We start from the raw sequence: 22283 nt of genomic DNA on the forward strand, positions 1-22283 counted from the left end.
CATAGCTTTTCCCATAAATTGCTATAAGAAGCGGCCTTGAGCCACTTGCCTTCACAGACTTCCAATAAATATCGCGTCTTAAATCGTAGCTCCATCTTTTGGTAGTTATTCTACACTGCATTTGCCTTTTTTTTGTCGAGGGGAAATGCTTATTGACACATACCTCGAGGGAAATATGTGGGTACTGTCGGACTCTTACCGGCTAAAACCCCACGGTGTTCCTCGTCCACCTATTGCCGGAGCCGCGGGGAACCCGCTTGAAGTCGTCCGAGACTCCGACGGCACACTGCATTTGCCTACGTGGAGTCATTACCAGAAAACTTTTATTCTCCATCGGTTATCGGTTCTTTGAGTTATATGAATAACCCACTGTCATTTCATCTCACTTATTCTTCTTGCAGGAGTATAGGTTATAAAAAATAAAGATTCAGGATTTATTGTTGACAACAAATAAAACAAATGTAATTCAATTGTTTATTCGTAATTTAATTATTTTACAGTCTTATATTTTTAGTTAAATAATTTTTATACAATATTCTATAACTATAATTTAAACCATTTTTATAGACGAACTGTGGTATAGTTGTTTTTCTTAATAACGTAAAAGTTAACATTTTGATAAATTACGATAAAATTAAATTACTTGAAATGTAACGTTGGAATTAAAAATCGTGGAAAACAACATAAAAAGACATTTATAAATAAAAAAGAATTAAATTGCAAAGACAGACGTTGTTTAGCACTAAACAAAATGTTAAATGAGTATTTTTAAATAGTTTCTTTTCGAGTCTTTTATTTAGTTTGTTTTATAACAGTAATCTAAAATTATTATATCTACAAGAAAATATCAAGAATTTCATTTTAAAGGAAAAATGTTTAAACATTGGAGACTGAAACGGGTTTAAAATGGATAAAAATGGATTTGCGAAGTGAAAATGTTATATGAGATGCTCATAATATTGTTATAGTATCACTTCGTACTTTTAAAGTCTTGAAGAGTATTTCTAAAACATTTATATAATATATAATACTCTCTTTATATAAAACCTATTGTTTGAAGTAGTAACTAAACCAATTAAAAATTCCACCATCTAAAATTATGTGTGCATTCTAATTCCAAAATACAATTCCAGAGTTGCAAAATTTGCACAATTTGAATTTTAAAACACATTAACTTCATGTAATCCGTGTAAATTCTTAATTTTAACATATTTATATAAAACTATGGGTCTGATTCTATGGCGGTCTTTCTTTAAACTTATGTAATTATTTTAATTTGGTAATTTATATAAATTATAAACTACATTTATAATAATTTTGACTTAAATCTATTAGAAATGTAGTCTATATTGGTCCTTAGATTGAAAATTTTACTGTTTATGAAATAAAATTTTTATTTTTAAGGATTTAATTTTAGAGAAATGAAACCTTAAAATCGACATCTTTGTCGATTATATTTTTAGTTAATTTTTAAATTTTGCAACAAATGGTTAATGTTTAAGCATTAAATAGGTATATATTAGGTATGTAGGTACGTATAACAATTATTATCATAACGTAATATATTATTTAATAATGATTATAATGTCATATTAAATGACAACACCTATTTCTCAATAAAAGCTATAACAACGCCCCTAAACTTCCGTTTGACCTCACCTAAGTGTTTTTACGGTGACCCAAAAATTAATTCAGTGAGAATACATTTAAGAGATTCTTCCTTCTGACCTACTTAATACATTTTCAGCTGTCGCCGTGTGTAATGACAAGATTATCACAACGACCAAACAAAACAACTATTCTTTAATGCTACATTTGCACACCGACATCAGCTAACTGTCTACGTTTAATGCGAAACGTACTCGTGTATTGATGTAAATAATTTGATGTTGCTGAATGTCTTGGCAAATGCTTTAAATGTTCAATCGAGTGCTCTTTAAGTAATTAAAAGATTTTGAGCATGCACGCATGAGTGATATTTGTCATCGTGACTATTTTACTGCTTTTGTCAGCCCTATTGACATGTCTGTCACCTATATATACCTATGGAATTGTAGGAATGATAAAATTGTCACAGTGACAAATTTCACTCACTCGTGCTTACTCCTAATACAAATAATTAGATTTACTACAAGTTCAAGTCTATGACGAAATAAATTTGTATTGAGAATGACATTAACATTTGACGTTTATCATTTGACATTATTTTGTTTATAAATCGTCCTAGACTTATTCTTGGAATAATATTGTGCAAAGTTGTTTTATATTTGACTTATTAAATATCTTCTGTAAAGAGTTACTTAGTGTTGGTTGCAAATTTCTATCTAGCTTTTCTATGGCGATTATGTAAAAGGACCTAAAAGTCACTACTATCAACTTTCTATTTACTTACACAAAGTATAGGTATTATGCTTGCATTATTAATATATGTGATTTGGAGCTACATTTGAATAATTATATTAGGAGTTTTTGATTATAATAAGGGTAGATTGATTTAATTTTTTGTACAATTATTTAAATTTCTTAATGATAACTATATTTTAGTAAAAAGAAACAATATTGTGAACTCTACTTAGCTAATTATAATGTCATATAGCTCTGTAACTTGACAGTACAAGGTAGTAATAAAATAAAACAATAAGAACTGATATTTCGAGTATAAACATACTTATTGTAACGTTATATTAAAAAAAATTCACAAAAATCAATTTTGTATATCATTTTTAAAAGTTAACATTATCCGTAAAATAAATTTCAAATTTTGCTCCAAATATCTCTGCATACATACATTTAAATAACTGTTTTCTGTGTACCGGACCAACAAGATTAGATATGCTGCACGAACTGTCTTCTCTCTTCCGAACTGCTGCCACGTAATTGCACAAATTAAATACAATTTTGGTGGAAAAACGGTTATTTCGACTACAATTTTACCATTTAAGAGTACATTTAAATTTGCAATCGTACTACAAAATACATTATATTCTATTATAAATTTCTATTATTTATAAAACATGATAACTTACTATTATATAAAAAATTCTCAAAATAAAATTTACTTGAAAATTTCATAATTAATAGATAGATGAACATTTCATAATGTTTAAGAAATAAATACTAATACAATTTTCTCAAATTATTTGTTTCAAATTAACAACTTTTAGATACGTTTATTATAGATAAATGTATTGTTCATGTTTATAGCAAATGGTTACCATTTTATATCAAGGGAACTGTTAGCTTATTTACAACGTCACATAAAACTAATTTTGACTTTTTTATCATTATGAATAAAGGATGAGAACATATATGGCAGTGTTCTATCATTTAGTAACGAGTAGTAAATTTTAATCTAAATGAAAAATATTAATTGTCAATTCGCTGAAATACCGTTTTACCTCGAAATACCTAACTGTGAGCACAATACACACATAACGCAGTAACGCAACTTAAAATTATTCATAAAAATATAGAGTATTTTAAATGTATTAATCATTAAAGTATATTTTGCTTTGGATACGTTTTTCTATGTGCGTTCACCATTTAATATGAAGTTGTGTTATTGTAAATGTAATCCCTCTAAGTGAGACCATTCTGAAGGTGTTTAGAGATAGTGTGAGATGTGAGCTAAGAGAAGCATTGTACTCCCACGTTCTCTTACGCCACAGTATTCTTACTTATTTGGTGTATACGTCGTGTACTGTGCTATAGCATGTCAATCTTCTTGGTCGTTACAAAAGCTGTGTGTGCTAGTGTATAGGAACGAATGTTTCTTCTTGCAGGCTCGGAGCGCTAGCACCAGTAGCTTTAGGAGTGTAAGTCAGGTAATGACAGTACGTTCAGATGCTTGATCACGCCTGTCCATCCACATTGACTTTGTTTTCGTTGGTTGTTTTGTCGGCATTGATTTTTTTTTAAATATTTGTTGTGCAATTGTATAATAATATCAATTTGACATTGACATTGAAAGATTTGACATTGTAAGAATGTATTATAAATTTCATTTGACATTGTGGTGTTCTTAGATGAAATATTTGTTTCATTTAACAGCACCAATAAAGAAAAATAAATAAATAAATAAAAAATAAAAATCATTGCCCAACCTTGTTTTTATCATGTCATTCGCGTTACTCTTTGTAGTATGTTTTAGCTGTAGCAGTAGAATCATCATCATCAGCAGTAGTAATCAACTTTACGAGTACAATACGGTAAGTTATAACCCACACAGTCATCACAACAGATACATTTACCATTGTAGTTATCAACAAAATAAATTTATATAACAATTTTATATCACTAGTGCATAGACTATTTTACTGTTACGAACAATTTCTAATAATCTATGTGATTATTGAATACACGTGTATTAAAAAGAAATTAGAATCTACCAGTAAATTATTCAAAAACTTGACTGACTAAATTAGTTGAGACTAAATGAAATAACTGAAATAAATTACTAGTCTAAAGTGGGGATTAATAGTAATTATGTTCTCCTGCCAAGTTTTCACTGTTATGAATTTTTTTATTTTTATTTATCTACATATCTTATTAGATTATCTTATCTTATTTCTAAAGAAAGACTTTCTTTTTTTGGAACTTGAGTTCTTTAAAAGGAGAGAAAAGAGGTTTCTTCAAGGTCAGCAACGCGTGCGTAGTTCCCCTGGTATTGCAGTTTGTTCATAGACTACGGTAACCGCTTACCATCAGGCGGGCCGTATACTTGTTTTCCACCTAAGTGGTATTAAAAAAGACTACAAAGTTACCAGTATAAGAACCTTTCTCAGTTAATTTTGCTACCAAAAAACTTGCTCGTTTATTCTATACTCGTTTAAAGGATGAAATATGGCAGCGAAATTATTGAGAACTCAAGATTTATTATATGTTACAAAGGCAACAAGAGAGTGACGCCTCTAATGTTGTAAATATTCATGGACTAGGGGGTGACTGTTTACCATCATATATTATACTTGATTATATAAAACAAATATTATGCATACACTGATATAGAATACATTTATTTCCCAAATATAAATTTTAACCTTGAAAATTAATTGTGATGAATTAGGAACTATATTAGTGATACAACATATTGTTATCGTTTTTACACATGAAAAATTATTGATTACAAAATTTAAATTCATTTATAATCGTTTGATTAATATATATTTTTCGAACGACTTCAAAAAGAAGGGATTTCTCAATTCGGTTTTATTTTTTTATATATATTTGTTGCCCCATATCTTCGTCAGTTGTACACCAATTTTAAATTCTTTTTCTGAAAGATTCGTCTGATAGATATTTTATCAAAATCTGTTTAGTAGTTTAGATTTTAAATCAAAATAACTGGGTTTGTCACAATTGAAGTCGGTTTTTTTGGACATAATCTTAAATTATTAGGAAAATGATTTGATTTTTATACATTCAGGATAGTCGGTAAATAGTTTATAAATGAAGATTTACTAAAAGCAAAATAAATGTTTTATGTACATTATTCTAAAACATGTAGAAATTTTGCCACGAGTGGATACGATTTGGAAAGTGTTCTCTATTATTCAAGGATAGTCCCTTGGTGTTTTGGGAGAACTTAAGCTGTCTTCATTGTAAGTGAAGGCCTCTAGCGTCGTTTACCAAATAACGGCTTTACATGTTCTCAGGAGTACGAAGCTAATGACATTTTTTTTTTAATAATCTAAACATGACAACCATAAATTGAAGTGAAACCTCATATACTGAATTATCATCACTCAATTTACCGCCTAAACTAAATTACATATTATAAAGAAGAAACACTAGAGGGAGAATTTTTACAAATCGTTTGCCCGGGTACCCCTGTCCCATTTGTGTTTCAACCGTGAAGCAGTTGTGTTCGAATGGCTGTGTTTCGGTTTGAAGGTTGGGATATGGCAGTAAATTTACAGGGTACATAGAAATAATATCTTAGTCCTCAGGAATAGCAATGCATGGAGGGTATCATGGGCAAACAGTATACTCTGTTATGTCCATGGTACTGCTTATGTCTATAGGCAGTTTTTTTTTTGTGAAGCCTAATTTTATTTTATTAACAAAAAATATACATAAAAAAAATAAAGCGTATAATTATTCAAGTGTAAATGGTACGCGTATCTCCCATCGATGATTGTACCATTCGATGGAACATTCCAGTGAAATTCGACTCTGATAGCACAACATAAAACCTAATGATACCGTTTTATTTAACTGATAACAGATATGGGTCGGTTCAAACGAAATATTCAGCGAAATCAGGTCACTGAATTCTGTAATCATACAAGTACAATAAAGCGAAAGAGTTTGTTTGTTTCAACGCGCTGTTCTCTGAAACTGGCAGCCAGATTTGGAAAATTCTTTTTTTATTTGAATTTCTTTATTCTTAAAGGAGGGTTATAGGCTATTCAATATGGCGGTACGATTATGGGGGAAGTTGTGGGATGCGGCTAGTTATACATAGTTTAGGTATCTCTTTTACTTCGTTCATTTTCATTAATTCGTCCCATGCATGTTATTTTATTACAGATTATATTGTAATTACAACTGTGTCAGCAATTGATTTTTCTTCATGATGTTCCAGTGAGGGATGATGGCAGGTCAGTTAGCATATCGTGAAGAATACATCTGGAATTCAGCACGATGGCTTCTAGGGGAAACCGCGGGGAGGTCAACCTAACAGGGTATATTGCTAGCTGTAAGAAATAACTAATGAAACAAAGTATAATTCGCCATTGCTGTGTTTCTGTTTAAGAGGTGGGATATGGCAGTGAAATTACCAAGTATAGAGGCATAATATCTTAGACCTCAGGAATCCTATTAATGTAATAAATGCTAAAGTTTCTAACGATGGACGGATGGACGGATAGATATTTATCACTCATTCATACAAAAACAACTGGAAGGATTTGAATGAAATTTGGTATCTAACCGCTTACCATCAGGTGGGCTGTATGCTTGTTTCCTACCTTAGTTGTATAAAAAAACAAAAATTAGGAAACAACATACTTGTGGATAGTACTAGTACCTTTCGCAGGTTCCGCCATTTGAAGCATTTTTAAAGGCTAATTTTTAAAAGCAAAAGTGTAATAATGTGAAAAAGTAAATGTTTGTATTGTGCGAGAATTGAACAGGCGACCTTTGTAAGATAAGGCAGTACGTTGACTCACTACACCACCAAGCTTGTCAATGTATTTGAAATTTGGTATACGTGTTGTATTTGGAATGGCGATGAACAATACTTTGATTCCTGCTACTTAATATCCAGAACATCATAACCTTCAAGAAAAGAGCATTTTCCTTTTTAAAAGGCCGGCAGCACACCTGCAATGCGTTTGGTGTTGTGGGTGATCATGGGTGGTGGTAGTCACTTACCATCAGGTGAGGCGCATAATTGTTTGCGTCTGTGTTGTAAAAAAAACATACAAGTAGCGGGCATCTTCATTTATAAAAACTGATTTAATCTTTATTTGACTAATATAATAAAATTGTAACTAGGCGATGTCTGTACATGGCAAATATTTAAGGAAAATTTATGTAAGAATGTGTTAGTAAGACGGACAGATGCGATAACAATATTTTTTTAGAAATTTTGTCTTACTGCCTGTTTGTTCTAGCCTCCCTCAAAAACTACAACAAAAAATAAAATATGATTTTTACAGTTATGTTCCTGAAGATATCTGGTATATGTTTTGTATTAATACGCCATCTACAAATGATTTCTTACATTTGAAATCCACATGTAGTAAATAGTAGGCAAAAAGCTATTTAAATCTATGATGTTTAACAAATTGCATAAACACGATTCGTAGAATTTATTGATTTCTCATTACTAGGTGTCATTTACATCGAAAGTCGAAATTACATTTGTTTAACTGTCACGAAAAGTATAAAAGAAATTCCTGTGACCCACAAACCTACTTCCCTTTCGATTTACTAATAAGCACGTCGGTAATTATGTTGACATAGACGCGAGACTAATGTATTAAACATTTGCAATTAATTGCAACACTTCTTATTAAGATAATCCATTAGACTCTTTTATATTTATTATAATTTTAGTTTATTTTAATGCTAGTACCAAGTAAACTTTGATGGCAAATATATTTAATAAAAATATTTTTCCAATTTTGTTACCGATGCTATTTTTTGGAAGAGGCTTTTATGTATAAAATATTATTATATTTACCGTTATTAACCGATATCAAAAAGAGAAGGTTTTTAAGTAAAGGATATTTTTTTGTGTATATTTTATACTAGTAATCCGGCTCGACTTCGTATGAGTAAATATAATTTTTGAAATTAATATATAGTTTATATTACTTGTTAACGATGTAGATTTCTACAGGTGTAAACATTTTTAAAATCCGTTGAGTAGTTTTTGAGTTTTTTATAATTTAAAAAACTGAAATGAAAAAGATAAGTAATATTGTAATTATACACAGAATTTGAAAATGTATAATGCATATCTTTATATCTTAAATATCAGTATAGCTTAAAATCTTGTTCATCATCATCATCATTTCAGCCATTACCCGTCCACTGCTGGACATAAGCCTCCCCCATAGACTGCCATAAAGAACGGTCCTGAACCACCTGCATCCACTGACTCCCTGCAATGTATTTCAGGTCGACACTTCATCTAGTGGGGGGTCGTCCTACACTGCATTTAGCTGTGGGCGGCCGTCACTCAATATCCTTTTTTCCCCATCGGTTGTCAGTTCTTCTAGCTATGTGACCAGCCCATTGTCACTTCAGCTTGCTTATACTTCGCAAAATCTTGTTCAATTAATACGAATTTCTTTTATTATATTAATCAGTTATTAATATGTTAAGAAATAATTATTTATTTTATGAATTATTTTCTTCAATTGTTTTTGTTGATGCAAGTTATGTAAGCACATAATTGCATGTGGTGAGATTTAAAAACAAATGAAGCAAATTAAGGTATTTTTAACTTGATGTATTTTAACCGTAAGTCTGCACAGTACGTAACTTTGGGAAGTTCCAAAACACGATTCTCATAGACTATTCTGTTTGTGAAGAGCTCTTTATCTCTTTCAAATGCCATAAATTTAATATAATTAATCTGTCTCTTGATATCTGTTTAAACAGACGGGAAAATATGTTAGATTTTTTAATGCAAGTGTCTATATATTTTTGATTACTTCATTTTTAAAGATAATAAGGTGATACATAAAAGGGGTCGCCGAAAATCGCAGTAACAAGATATCCATATATAAGAGCGTAGCTATGAAGTAATTAATGATGAATAAATAAAGATTATTGAATTTATATCACTGCTATAGCTCTCTGAAAATGTTGAATTCAAAATAAAACTAAAAAATAAAATAAAAAAATTCACTTTAATATCAAAATGTGAGAGTTTTATAGAAATAGTTCTGCAAAACTCAGTTGGCCTGAAAATATTTTCAACCGACTTCAAAAAGACGGTGATTCACAATTCGATTATATTTTTTTTATGTTTATTTATTTATAACTGAGTTAGTTATAAACCGTTTTAGAAAATTATTTTCTTATCTGAAAGGATATACTTACAGATTGGTCACATCGAAATTATATTAAAAACAATTTAATTTTTTTTTCTTTGTGGAACACAATCTTTAATCTAATTTTTTTTTGTGGAAGTACATTAACGTTATATTCTATGTACTAATGCTTCTTATGTTGTTAAATCAACTTTTGTTTGAAAAAAATTAAACAATTCAATTCCTTTTTTCTCAGCTGAAATTGCACACCAAATAATAAAAGTTACTATTTAAACATATTTATAACTAGCTGTTCCCCGCGACTTCGTCCGCGTTTCCCTCGTTTTTCGTAAAATAGGTATCCTATGTTCTTTCCGCGGTTCAGTGGTTTTGATGTAAGAGACACATTTCCCTTCACTGCTCTGCTCCTATTGATCGTAGCGTGATGAAAAGTATACTATAACCTGCCCAGGAGTATGAAGAATAATTGTACCAAGTTTTGTTAAAATCCATCGAGTAGTTTTTGTTTCTATAACGAACATATAGACAGACAGACAAAAATTTTACTGATTACATGTTTGGCATCAGTATCGATCACTAATCACCCCTGATAGTTATTTTGGAAATATATTTCATGTAAAGAATTGACCTCTCTACAGATTTATTATAAGTATAGATTAAGTCATCTTGTTTTATGTAAAACTTAACTTAAATAATAAAATATATTCAATTTATATACTAATTTATAGACAAGACTAAATATCGAATGTTTCGTTCAGAGACAATAAGACTAGAGGTCAAATTTCTTATAATACAGAAACCCTCTTTTAGCGTCCGTTAATACCAGATCAAAGTGGGGAGGTTCCGTCTTTCTTTGATATTCTTTGTGAGATGTCCGTGAAACTATAGCCTCGGGTGTTGTGCTCAGCGTGGAGAGTTAAGTTGGTGCCACAACTTCAGAGAATAGCGGATATGGGTATTTTTTTTTACAACACAGGGGGCAAACGAGCACGCGGCTCACCTGGTGGTAAGTGACTACCGCCGCCCATGATCACCCACAGCACTAACAGCATTGCAGGTTTATTATATTTACCCTTTTCTATCTATCATGTCAATGTTATGACTAAGGGAGGACGAGGGATGGGCAGCAGCGTTTAAAACATTTCTAAAAGCCTAATTACGGTTGCCAAACCGCCTGCCAAGCGTGGCAACTACTGGCAAAACGCCCCTTATGGCGAAGGTTTATGTTCAGCAGTGGACAGTTAACAGACCGAAATAATAATCTAGCATGTCAATTAATATACATTAATATCATTTCTATTACATGTTGGTTGGTAAAAACTATTGTTGTGAAGTGTACACGAACAAAAATTATGTTTATTTATACATACTTTATTATCCACAAAAAGTATATTGTTATAATTTATTTTAAATAGAGATGTACAACAGGCGAGCTTAACTCTGTAAGAGTTCTCTTTCAGCAACTCTTTTTCTCCTCTATATTTATGACTACACATCACTACAGTGACCGCTTCCTTTCAGACAGATTATATTTTTTTATATGTACAATCTAAAATTTAAAGTATTTAAAACAGGTTATATTTTAACTGTATTTAGCTTAAATCATCCTCAAGATATTTAATCGCCTCTCACTCTTCTTCTCTTCCTAATGAAACAACAATATTGTTTACTATATAATTAAAAAAAAATAAGCACCATTAAATTACATACAAAAATGGGTACATACACACATGCACATGTATGCGCATACATACGAGTACATACAAACACGCGCGCGCTCACATGCACGCACGGTGTAATACACACATACACACACACACACACACACACACACACACACACACACACACACACACACACACACATGCACACACACGCACACGCACACGCACACGCACACGCACACGCACACGCACACGCACACGCACACGCGCACGCGCACGCGCACGCACACGCGCACGCACGCACGTACGCACGTCAAGCACGCACGCACGCACGCACACACGCACGCATACACACACACACACAAACTCACCCACACGCATACACACGCAAACGCACACACATAGTACATCTCACAAAAAATTAATTAGGTATTTAAAATCTTATTATTTATAAAATTACTTATAATTCAATGTCTGTTATTACCAAAATGGTCACTTCCGCTATTCGCCAGTACTGTGCTCACACCGTAATCTGCATACAGCGCGTTTGTTGGCGAGAATTCTTCTAAAGTAGGTACTTTGCATTCGTTTGTGGCTCGTGCTCGTAATGTGAGAACGTTTTGTGATAATTAAGAGCTTTATGTTTTATGGAACTTTATTTTTCAAAACACTTTTTTATGCAACATTGAATAACGAACGGATATAGACTTGAATGACACCACGGATAGGTGAAGCCCATCATACCATTCATGCATTTTTTTAAATGTATGATAGTGGAATGGTAACCTCTCCTGTGCTAATGGTATACGCTGGCGGGGCACCAGTGACGAGTGATAGGTGAGGACGACACGGCAAGCCAGTAAACCTATCGTGATAAATTAATTTTGAAACTGGTCAGAATGGTTTTATATGGTATATTGCTAGCAATTGGGCTATTAATTCCCATTACTAACAATCCCTCCTTCCCCTTTCATGCATTGCTAGTGAACATATTCCGGTCACGGAGAATTTTTCTTTTTATACAAATTAAAATGGCAAGCAAGCTGACGGCCCACCTGATGGAAAGTGGTAACCGTCGCCTATAGACATGAGCAGTACCATAGACATAACAGAGTATACTGTTTCGCCCATGATACCCCCCATGCGTTGCCATTCCTGAGGACTCAGATGTTATTCCTCTGTACCCAGTAAATTCACGCCATATCCCACCCTTCAAACCGAAACACAGGCATGCAAACAATTGCTTCACGGTTGAAACACGAATGGGACAGAGGTACCCAAGCAATCGACTTTTGTACAAAGTCTCCCTCTGGTAATCATATTGGGGAAACAAACAGTACAATTGACAGATAAAATATTACATAGTAAATTATTAACCAATAAAGTTTCCACTATTAACAAACGAGGTTCAAAATACAGCAATAAGTACAAAAAAAGGATTATACTAAGAAGCAGATACTATCACATTGAATTCTTCAATTATAAATATGTCTAACTATTGTTATTATAAAGGCAAAGAAAATGAGAAGATCGTTAAAGAGTAATTAACTGTTTATTACAGTAACCAGAGGTTCAGAAAGCTGTTTACCATTCCAACGGTCGGCCATCTTAATCACCCGTCATCATTTCCATAAATTCTGAAATCAGAAAGATCATTATTTTCTTGTTTCCTTTCAAGCTTCAGTAAATTTGTTTAATGTCACTGAAAATATAAATATTAAGAAATAAATTACATACGAAATAATATATAAATAAACTTATGAATTTATTTTATACAACTTAGAATGGCAAACAAGCTGACAGCCCACCTGATGGAAAGTGGTAACCGTCGCCTATAGACACGAGCAGTAGCATGGACATAACAGAGTATACTGTTTCACCAATGATTTGTCATTCCTGAGGACTTGGGTGTTATTTCTCTGCAGTGTAGGGACAGCATTAAGATTTTATCATCATTGAAGGTATCCAGGAACTACCAAATTCATATAAAAAAAAATCCATGTTCTTCACCTTATGAACTCATTACGACAGTAATAGTTAGTAATCATCTTTTATATTTTAGAGATATATATATTTCTTTAAAAAAAGTACTAAGAATGAATGTAGATGGCTATAAGAGCAGAGAAAGACCTAAAAAGACATGGATGGATTGTGTAAAAGACGATATGGCCAGAATGGGAGTGAATGCGGAAATGACTGGGAATAGAAAAGAATGGAAGAGGAAAACATATTACGCTGACCCATATATATTGTTTATTGTATATAGATATACATTATTAATAGTTATTATCTCTAACCATCCTAACAATGAAGTACCGCATTCGTGATTCACTGTTCATTCCAAAGGTTGAGTGGTAAAGAATACTATTAGCATTAAGTCCGCCTTTTGTAACATACTTTTTTTGGTCATTTAAGTTATTTTAATAAATTAGTAGTCGTAGGTAAATATAAGTAAGGTTAAAATGGGAAATTTCATCATCAAAGCTATATCTTTTTTAAATATGTTTCTGTATTGATTTTCCACTACAACAAGTAACGGACGGTAAAGTTTAAAGACTCATAACGGTTTACAGTCCAATAGTTTTGTAACTAAACTTTAGAAAACGAGCAGGCCAAATGTTGCTTTAATATTGGTTTTTACTATATTAGGTCCGTTTGTGTTAGTTGTAAGGAAAGTGGATTCGTCGTATGGAGAAATTATTGTATGATTTATCATGATGTCAGCCATTGATTGTTCACTGCTGAACATAGGCCTCTCCAATAGACTGCTATAAGAAATAGTCTCGAGGTATCTGCGTTCACTGAGTTCCTGCAAAGCATTTGAGGTTGTCACTCCATCTAGTGGGAGATCTATGTTTGTCTAGCGATTTTATGTAATTTAGAATGGCAAACAGTCCCACAAAAAAGCCCGAAAAAAGCCCACCCGTGAAAAGTGGTAACTGATATTTATAAACAGGTACAGATCCACAGACATCACCAAAGAAAGACTTTAAACAAAAGTCGTTTGCTTGGGTACCTCTGTCCCATTCGTATTTCTACTATGAAGCAGTCATGTTTGCATGGCTGTGTTTCGGTTTAAAGGGTGGCAGTGAATTTACAGGGTACAGAGAAATAATACCTTAACCCTCAGGAATGGCAATGCATGGGGGGTATCATGGGTAAAACAGTATACTCTATTATGTCCATGATACTGTTTATGTCTATAGGCGACGGTTACCACTTTCCATCAGGTAGACCGTCAGCTTGTTTGCCATTCTAAGTTGCATAAAAAATATAGAGTGATGCCCATAATACCTTTCATGCGTTGCCGTATCTAAGGACGTATAGAAGCCATTAAATCGAAATACAGTTACAGCTGCATCACAGTAGAAATACGAGTGGTATAGAGGTATCTAAGCAGGTGACTTTTGTACAAAGTTCCCATTTTAAAACTATCCAATAAATTATAATATGCCATATTAGCACCTTATACGTTGCATTATTTTAATACTTACTACTTTCTGCGGTTTTGCCTACGTGGATCACTATACAGTATATACATACAATATATATAATATATATATATATATATATATATATATATATATATATATATATATATATATATATATATATATATATATATATATATATATATATATATATATATATATATATATATATATATATATATATAATCTGTTGAGTAGTTTTTGGGTGAAAGAGTGAGAAACATCCATCCCTCCTTAGAAACTTTCAAGTGACTAGGATTGTTATTGTATTTTATAATTTCATTACCATATTCCACACTTCGCCGTGTATGTCTCCCCATGTGTATGTCTCCCCATAGAATAAGCCACCCTTTTCTTTCCCGTGGGTATCGTAAGAGGCGACTAAGCGAACTTACAGTCAAGGGATGGGCGTCTCCCTTAACACATCTCTAATCTGCCAAGCGTGGCAACTACTGGGAAATCTCCCCTTATGGGGAAGGCTTATGTTCAGCAGTGCATAGTTAACGACTGCAATAATAATTCCACGCTTCAAACCGCAATAGCTATGCAAACGCAGCTGATTAATGACAAAAACAGAAGTGCGACAGAAATACCCACGCAAATGATTTACAATCGTACAAAGTCTCTCTCCGGTAAAATTTACATTAAATTCAAATTAAACTTAATGCCTACGTATTATGGGCCCATTATTGTATGTATGTAGTTCTCATTTCATTGTGTATCAACGAAAGATTTGCAATACAATATTGTGTTCATGAAACGGTTACTCAAAATGCTAGGCGTAATGTGTAAGTACATTAGTTTAAACTTATATGTATATTGAATACACCAGGATGTATTATTTAAGTATACATCTCTATTTAGACATTTCAACCGACTTTTAAAAGAAGGTGTTTTAAATTTGACATGTTTTTTAAATTGATAAGTTAGATTTAAATATACACTTTGAATGTAATTAAATTATGAGCCTTACATTGATGGAAACTCTATTATAATCGCAAAAATCTTATCAACTAAATGACCCGGTGAATTATCCACACCATCTGGCAAAGCTCCCCTTATGGGGAAGGCTTGTGTTTCAGTAGTGGACAGTTAACAGCTAATATGATACTACAGGATATTAGGAGTAGGATATAACGATACATATATATTGTATTGATAATATCTATATATTGGCCCCATAACAACAACAAAAACAGATGTATTAAATATCGGATAACTAATATACGGTAACGGTACGGTAATATTATATATCATACCATATACCGTAGTATTAGGTACCGATATTAGCCATATATCGGTACATAGATGGTATAGAGTACACGAAACATTTGGTCTTTCATCGATGTGTTTAAGTCATATTAAATTTTTTTTTAAAGCAAAGTATAAAAACATGTGGGAAAAGGAATTGTTAATAATGAGGATTAGATTGTATACTTTATCAGGTTGACCTCCTCGTGGTTCCCCCTGGAAACCATCGTGATTAGCTTCATCCCCCACTGGTGCCCCACCAGTGTACTAGTATACCGATAGAGCAGACGGGGTTACCATTCCATTTTCATTTATTAAAAAAAGTATACCTACATGTCTATTAGATGAATTGTCAATTTGTTTGTAAGTAATTTATTTAAACTAATACTACAAAAATAAGACTTAAAAACACCTTATCTATATTAAAATGAATTATTTTTAAATTATTTCAGCTACAAAAAGCTACATTATCAGAGACTGACATGTGGTGTATTAAAAAAAATCGTTGTACCATTAATACATAATATTTTCATACCATCAAAGTCAACTGTTCCGGAGTCATCAGTGTCAATCTCGGCTATCATTTCGTTGAGTTGATCGGGAGTGAGTTGATCATCCAGGGCTGCCAATATCTCGCGTAAACTCGATGTGGGGATGTAGCCGTTACCTGAAGATTAATGGATGAAGTTAAATGAAAAATGACAAAGTTCTCTAGGTGATGCTCTTGATTTACGAGCATTCTTTGGTGTCCACATGTTTTATAGCCTACCCACTTTTACTCACGTCTTTGTTCGGTGATCGGGATATGTAGATTGACCCGGTTTAAAAGTACCATCCCATATAGTATGTGTGTACCAAATTGTATAGTGATTGGTTAAGCCATTAGGGCACTATAAAGTAGCAAACAAACAAACTCACTTACACATTTCTAATATTAGTAATGATAAGGATGTTCAGCGATAGACAAAGGTTGAAATGAGAATGATTCAAATCAATATTGTTTTAAACAAAATTGCTTATAATTACGCTAAAAGGTAACAAACAAATTAATATAATTAATAAAAATAATAATAATACTTTATTATTCAGACTACAATTTTGTTAATTTTGTTAGTAACGATTTCCTTACAAACTACTGTTAGTAAAAAAAGAAAAGTAATTAAAGTGAACAATTAAAATCTGATAAGCTGTTTAAGCATAATAGAATAATACTTGTAAGCATTCAAACATATTTACAAACTTTGACACTTATTTATAAGATTATTTTATTTCTAAGACAAATCTCATATTTTCCTATGACTTAATTGTAATTAGGCTATTTAAAATAGTTCTAAGCTTAGTTATAACCTTTTTTGTTGTTCATTGTAAAATGTTTCTGAATGCTATTATATTTTAAATTTACGACAATAAAACAATGACTCCAGCAGTAATTGTTTCCAATAAAAGCAATTTCATGTATTGGAATTCAGCCAGGTTCACAGCTTTTGCTTACTAGAATGAAGAAGAAACAATAATAACTGTAAATTATTTGAATAATGCATTTATACTTATAAAATCATTTGTTAGAAAACAATACACAACCAAAACTACTAAGTCTAAAAAACTGAAATTTAGAATGTATTTAAGTTAATTTTACAATGTAATTAATTTACTGACCGTTTGAATGGCGTAAACCATAGCAAGTAGATGATATTTGTAATATAAATAAAATAAATATTGTTATAAAACAAGAAGTCCAGAAAAGATCTGGATATGCATATGAAAGATTGACTATTTTGTATAATACTACAAAATTTATTTGTGAATAATGATTTTTTAGCGTCATCATCATTATCATGTCAGCCGTTAACTGTTCACTGTTAAACATAAGCCTCTCTCTCTCTCTCTAAGGGGCTTTGCCAATAGTTGCCAAGCTTGACGGGCGGATTGGCAACCGTAATTAGGTTTTGGTGATGTTTTAAGAGGACCACTGCTGTCTATCCCTTGACCATTGAACTCTGTTAATCGTCTTTTACGATACCCATGGAAAAGGAAGAAGTAGATCACACGGATATATATTTTATAATCACATTATTTTCTTATTGTAGAGGGCTTTTAATAGGTTTATAATTTTTATGAATGAAATAATTTGTGTGTAATCTATACTTATAATAAATCTATAGAGAGTTCAATACTGTACATGAAATATATTTCCAAAATAACTATCAGGGAGTGATTAGTGATCGATACTGATGCCAAAAATGCAATCAGTAAAATTTTTGTCTGTCTGTCTGTATGTTCGTTAGAAACAGAAACTACTTGACGGATTTTAACAAAACTTGATACAATTATTCTTCATACTCCTGGGCAGGTTATAGTATACTTTTCATCACGCTACGAACAATAGGAGCAGAGCAGTGAAGGGAAATGTTAAAAATGTCTACCTGTGCGACGCCGGGACGGGCCGCTAGTTGAAAAATAAAGTAAGAGTTTACTTAAATACCTTCTTTATCATACAGCCTGAATGCCTCTTTGAGCTCCTTCTGTAGGGCTTCGTCGTCTTCGTCCAAAAAGTGTGTAGCGACTCGTACAAATGAATCGAAATTCAGTTTGCCGCTACCTGAAAATACAGAATTAGTGACGTTAAACTATTTTTAGTATATATTTTTTTCATGTTATCAGCCATTGATTGTCCACTACTAAAGATAGACTTTCTTTATTTTGTATAATATGTGGTAATTTTGCCAATTCTGAAACAAATTAGGTCATTCTTATCACGGTCATAATTGGGTTTTCTATATGGATATCAGAGTATGAATATCCAAGAGTGGGGGGGGGGGGAGTAAGGATTGTTAGTAATAAGTTCTAACCGCTCGCCCCATTGCTAGCAATATATTTTATCACGTTGACCTCCACGCGGTTTTCCTTGGAAACTATTGTGGTGAATTATAGTTAAATTCGTCACGAGGGACTAACTGGCCTGCTTTCATCCTAACCTTCATTTGTCATCTTTTACTAGGGCCCGCAGGCGTAGGTATACCGATAGCGCCAACGGGGTAACGATTCCATTCGCCCCCGTTAAAAAAATATCAAAGTATAAAGAGCTCTTTTATATACTAATATTATAAAGAGGAAATATATGATTTTATTTGTTTGTAATGGATATACTCAACAACTACCCAACCGATTTAAAAAATATTTTCACCAATAAAAAGCTACATTATAAAGTAACATAAACTGTGAAGGTATCATTTTCGAAAATTCTATCTACTCGTGCAAAACTAAGTCAAATTTCTAATTTTCATAATTTTGTTATGGTCAAAATGTTTGTTTTTTTCAATATTTATTTTTAGGTTAACGCCAATTTTGAAAAAAAATTAGACAAGTCAATCATAAGTATAAATTTATTGTCTTCTTAAGAATTATAATTTAACGTAAAGATTTTTGCTGAGTACAATAAAGTGTTAAATATAAACAAATATTTTGAAAGGCACTGTTCTGTATAAATAACGATAGGATATCTACAATGAGTCAGTGAGCTGAGAGTGTTCCAGAAATAAAGTTGTAATATTCATAAAACACACACTGCGGTTTACTTGTCAATACACGAATAATTTGTGGTATGTAAATTCTCGCCAACTGAAGTGAATACGATATCGGGAGAATACACTGGGTTGTTACGTGTAGGTGTATTTTCTTAATCGATGCTCTTGAATAATACAATTTTGTTTACTACGAATTCTATTAATTCCAATTTGTATTGCAATAATTTTTGTATTTTGTTCTTATGTACACAAAAATGTAAATAGCATCAAAGATAGTGTTTCAATGAGTACATTTCTTTTTATCTTTTACATATTTTTATTTGATACATTTTGTTCTCTGGAGGCCTAGTTACTGTATTTGTATTTTACATCTATTTATATTTTATATTAGTTATATCACGCAGCTCTGCCCACATGAATCAATACATAAAAAATCTATATAGGAGATTTTAGGCTAAGTTAGAATATGCCAAACATTTAAATCCATTTAATAATTTTGCATGGAAGAGTAACAAACATCCATCCATCCATCCATACGTTCATCATTACAAACTTTCGCATTTATAATATTAATAGAATTTGGTATTTGTATTCCTAAGTATTATATAAAGGTAAACTCTTTTTTCAAATGTGTTGAAAAAATAAAGCTGACTGTACATTAGTAATAAAATTAGGGACAGTGCGCGGAATCAGCTTTTAAGGTGCAGTTAATCCTAAGGGCGACCCTAAGGCGCTGCCTTTATCTGCCTCGTAAACTGGCGTAAACCCCATTTATTGCTGGTTACATACATTAGAGTAGATCCTTGTCTGAACTCAGCAGTATGAAGTACTGTTTTCTGCTGAGAAGTTCTTTTTTCTTTTACAGTTTCGGTCACAAACCTTTGCAGCTTTAGATGATATAATGAGGGCTTATGCAGAAACAGTATTCTAAATCTTTGAAAGGAATTACGAAGAGAATGAAACTAAACTCTAGACTAAACTAGGCTCCTGTCAGTCGCTATATACGATCTAGAATAGGATATCTCTTAGTCTAAGATAAAGTTAAAGGTACTTCTGTCTCTAATTGAATATGAAATTAGAAATGATGTTAATCAGAAATACACCCATATATATACCTGGTATTGTTAGGTTAAATGGCTACCTAGTATAGGCTAATGAAGCGTAGAATGATCCGCAGTGGATGAAGGGTCTTTGATATATTGCAAGGAGTCAGTAGATGTCAGTATCGTACTATAAGAAAGTATAATATGCAATAAAAAAGATCTTATGTTTAGAAGTGAACAATTAATAGTTAAAATAATAATTAGGACGTACGAGTTTACATAATTATTATAATTCTCCAAATCGAGAACACCACACTTTGATCTTATAATATTCTGAACAATCAATTTGCTTCAAACTTTCGGGACAATGCGTATTAAAACAGAAACACAATTATAATTACGGATATCTGCGTTGAAAATTAAACTTTGTACATAAGATCCGACGGCTCCATATCCCTTTAAACTTTAATATACTTTGGCAACAAAGCCTAAACTTTTTGATTGCCTGATTTCTCGTCTTAATGAGTTACATAACTTTAATACACAGTAACAGCACGACTCGTGCAACCAACAGCAAATTTACATTCACAAAATACCAATCTAGAAACTTGTTAGTCTCTGAAATTACGTTCTTTATAGAATTATCTAAAGTATACAATGGTACTTAGTTTGAAATTAATGAAATATATAATCAATTTTAAAATTAATTGTACAAATTAGTTAAATAGATTTTATTATAAAATTACTGAATTCAATAATAAAACATGCATATTTATTTCCTGGTTGTGTAAGTTTAGAAAAAAAAAGCAAATGGATTCGTTTACTATTTACTAGATAGCCTCGAGTTTTATTACAAACTTTTAAAAGCTTAATAGGTTTTGGTCATGTAACTACAAAAGGCCTCTTTTGTCTATAGAATAGAAATAATCTTCATTTAAATTAACTTTAAATTAGCTTTCTTATAAGTTTATTTAGTAGTAGAGTTATAAAAAATATGATATAATTATTTTTTTATAACTCTATTGCTGGACTCGGAATATTGTTATTTGCTGAGAAGAACTCACTAGAAACTCAGCATTTACTCTTTTCAATTTATCTTTATACAAGATAAATTTACATTTGTATGGAACTACAAAAAACTTAACAGAAATTAATTTTTCAAATCTCTGTTAACATTACATGTATTTATTTAAATGTCTAAATATAATTTTAGTATCAATTTACGGGCATTTTAATTTAAACTGTAAAACAGTCAGTTTTTATGCACTCATAATGATCCTTGTGATCTCAAGAACTTGCATTTGTCGCATGCACCAGGTGAGGTCCTAAACTCTGAACATCTACAATCTTCTTTAATTACTTTCCTAATTGTTCTTGGTGTCAGTTGAAATGGCATTTCTCGCCATATCTTACTAATTGTCTCTCGGATGGAATATCTCGAGCACTGCTTACTTTATGACCGCTAAAATAAGGATCCATCATTTTTAGTGCCCTAATAATGAGAGGCGTAAGGTTAGAACCTCGGGCAAGGTTTTATGATCATATTTATATAGGTTAGTAAGAAAAAAAATATATTTAAGCGAATTCCAAATAAAAGAAGTTCCCAATTTATCTGATACATTTTTATATGCGAGTATGTTAAGCGAAGACGTCGCCAACATTGAATCAATAAACACTATAAATTTTAAAAAGGTTGTGAAACAACCTTTTTTTTAATTTATAGTGTTTATTTCCATCTTATGTTTATAACAATTAAAGTTGCCGTTTATCTTTGCGAAACAAAAATGCTCGTTGCAAA

The 22283-nt window shown here is 31.9% G+C and overlaps 2 protein-coding genes across 5 annotated transcripts in view; one reads left to right on the forward strand and one right to left on the reverse strand.

The window, feature by feature from the left end:
- LOC113509494 (calmodulin-A-like) overlaps nucleotides 1-22283 on the forward strand; it is a 175573-nt gene that overhangs the window by 86991 nt on the left and 66299 nt on the right. For 2 of the 4 annotated variants that reach the window (XM_052897329.1, XM_052897330.1), the window contains exon 3: nucleotides 3783-3824. The exons of the other annotated variants lie outside the window; for them this stretch is intronic. In XM_052897329.1, coding sequence (XP_052753289.1) covers nucleotides 3783-3824 — 42 coding nt within the window. The remainder of the gene's footprint in view (nucleotides 1-3782; nucleotides 3825-22283) is intronic. 4 annotated transcript variants of the gene reach the window in all.
- LOC113509507 (troponin C-like) overlaps nucleotides 12710-22283 on the reverse strand; it is a 31874-nt gene continuing 22300 nt past the window's right edge. Inside the window, exons 4-6 of the mRNA XM_052897333.1 lie at nucleotides 18401-18513; nucleotides 16454-16585; nucleotides 12710-12813 (exon numbers count right to left, since the gene is read on the reverse strand). Of these exons, the coding sequence (XP_052753293.1) occupies nucleotides 12785-12813; nucleotides 16454-16585; nucleotides 18401-18513 (274 nt within the window). The 3' untranslated portion in view covers nucleotides 12710-12784. The remainder of the gene's footprint in view (nucleotides 12814-16453; nucleotides 16586-18400; nucleotides 18514-22283) is intronic.

Source organism: Galleria mellonella, unplaced genomic scaffold (genome assembly GCF_026898425.1).
Source record: "Galleria mellonella isolate WM207_F2 unplaced genomic scaffold, CSIRO_AGI_GalMel_v1 utg36, whole genome shotgun sequence".
In the NCBI taxonomy this organism is placed as follows: domain Eukaryota; kingdom Metazoa; phylum Arthropoda; class Insecta; order Lepidoptera; family Pyralidae; genus Galleria; species Galleria mellonella.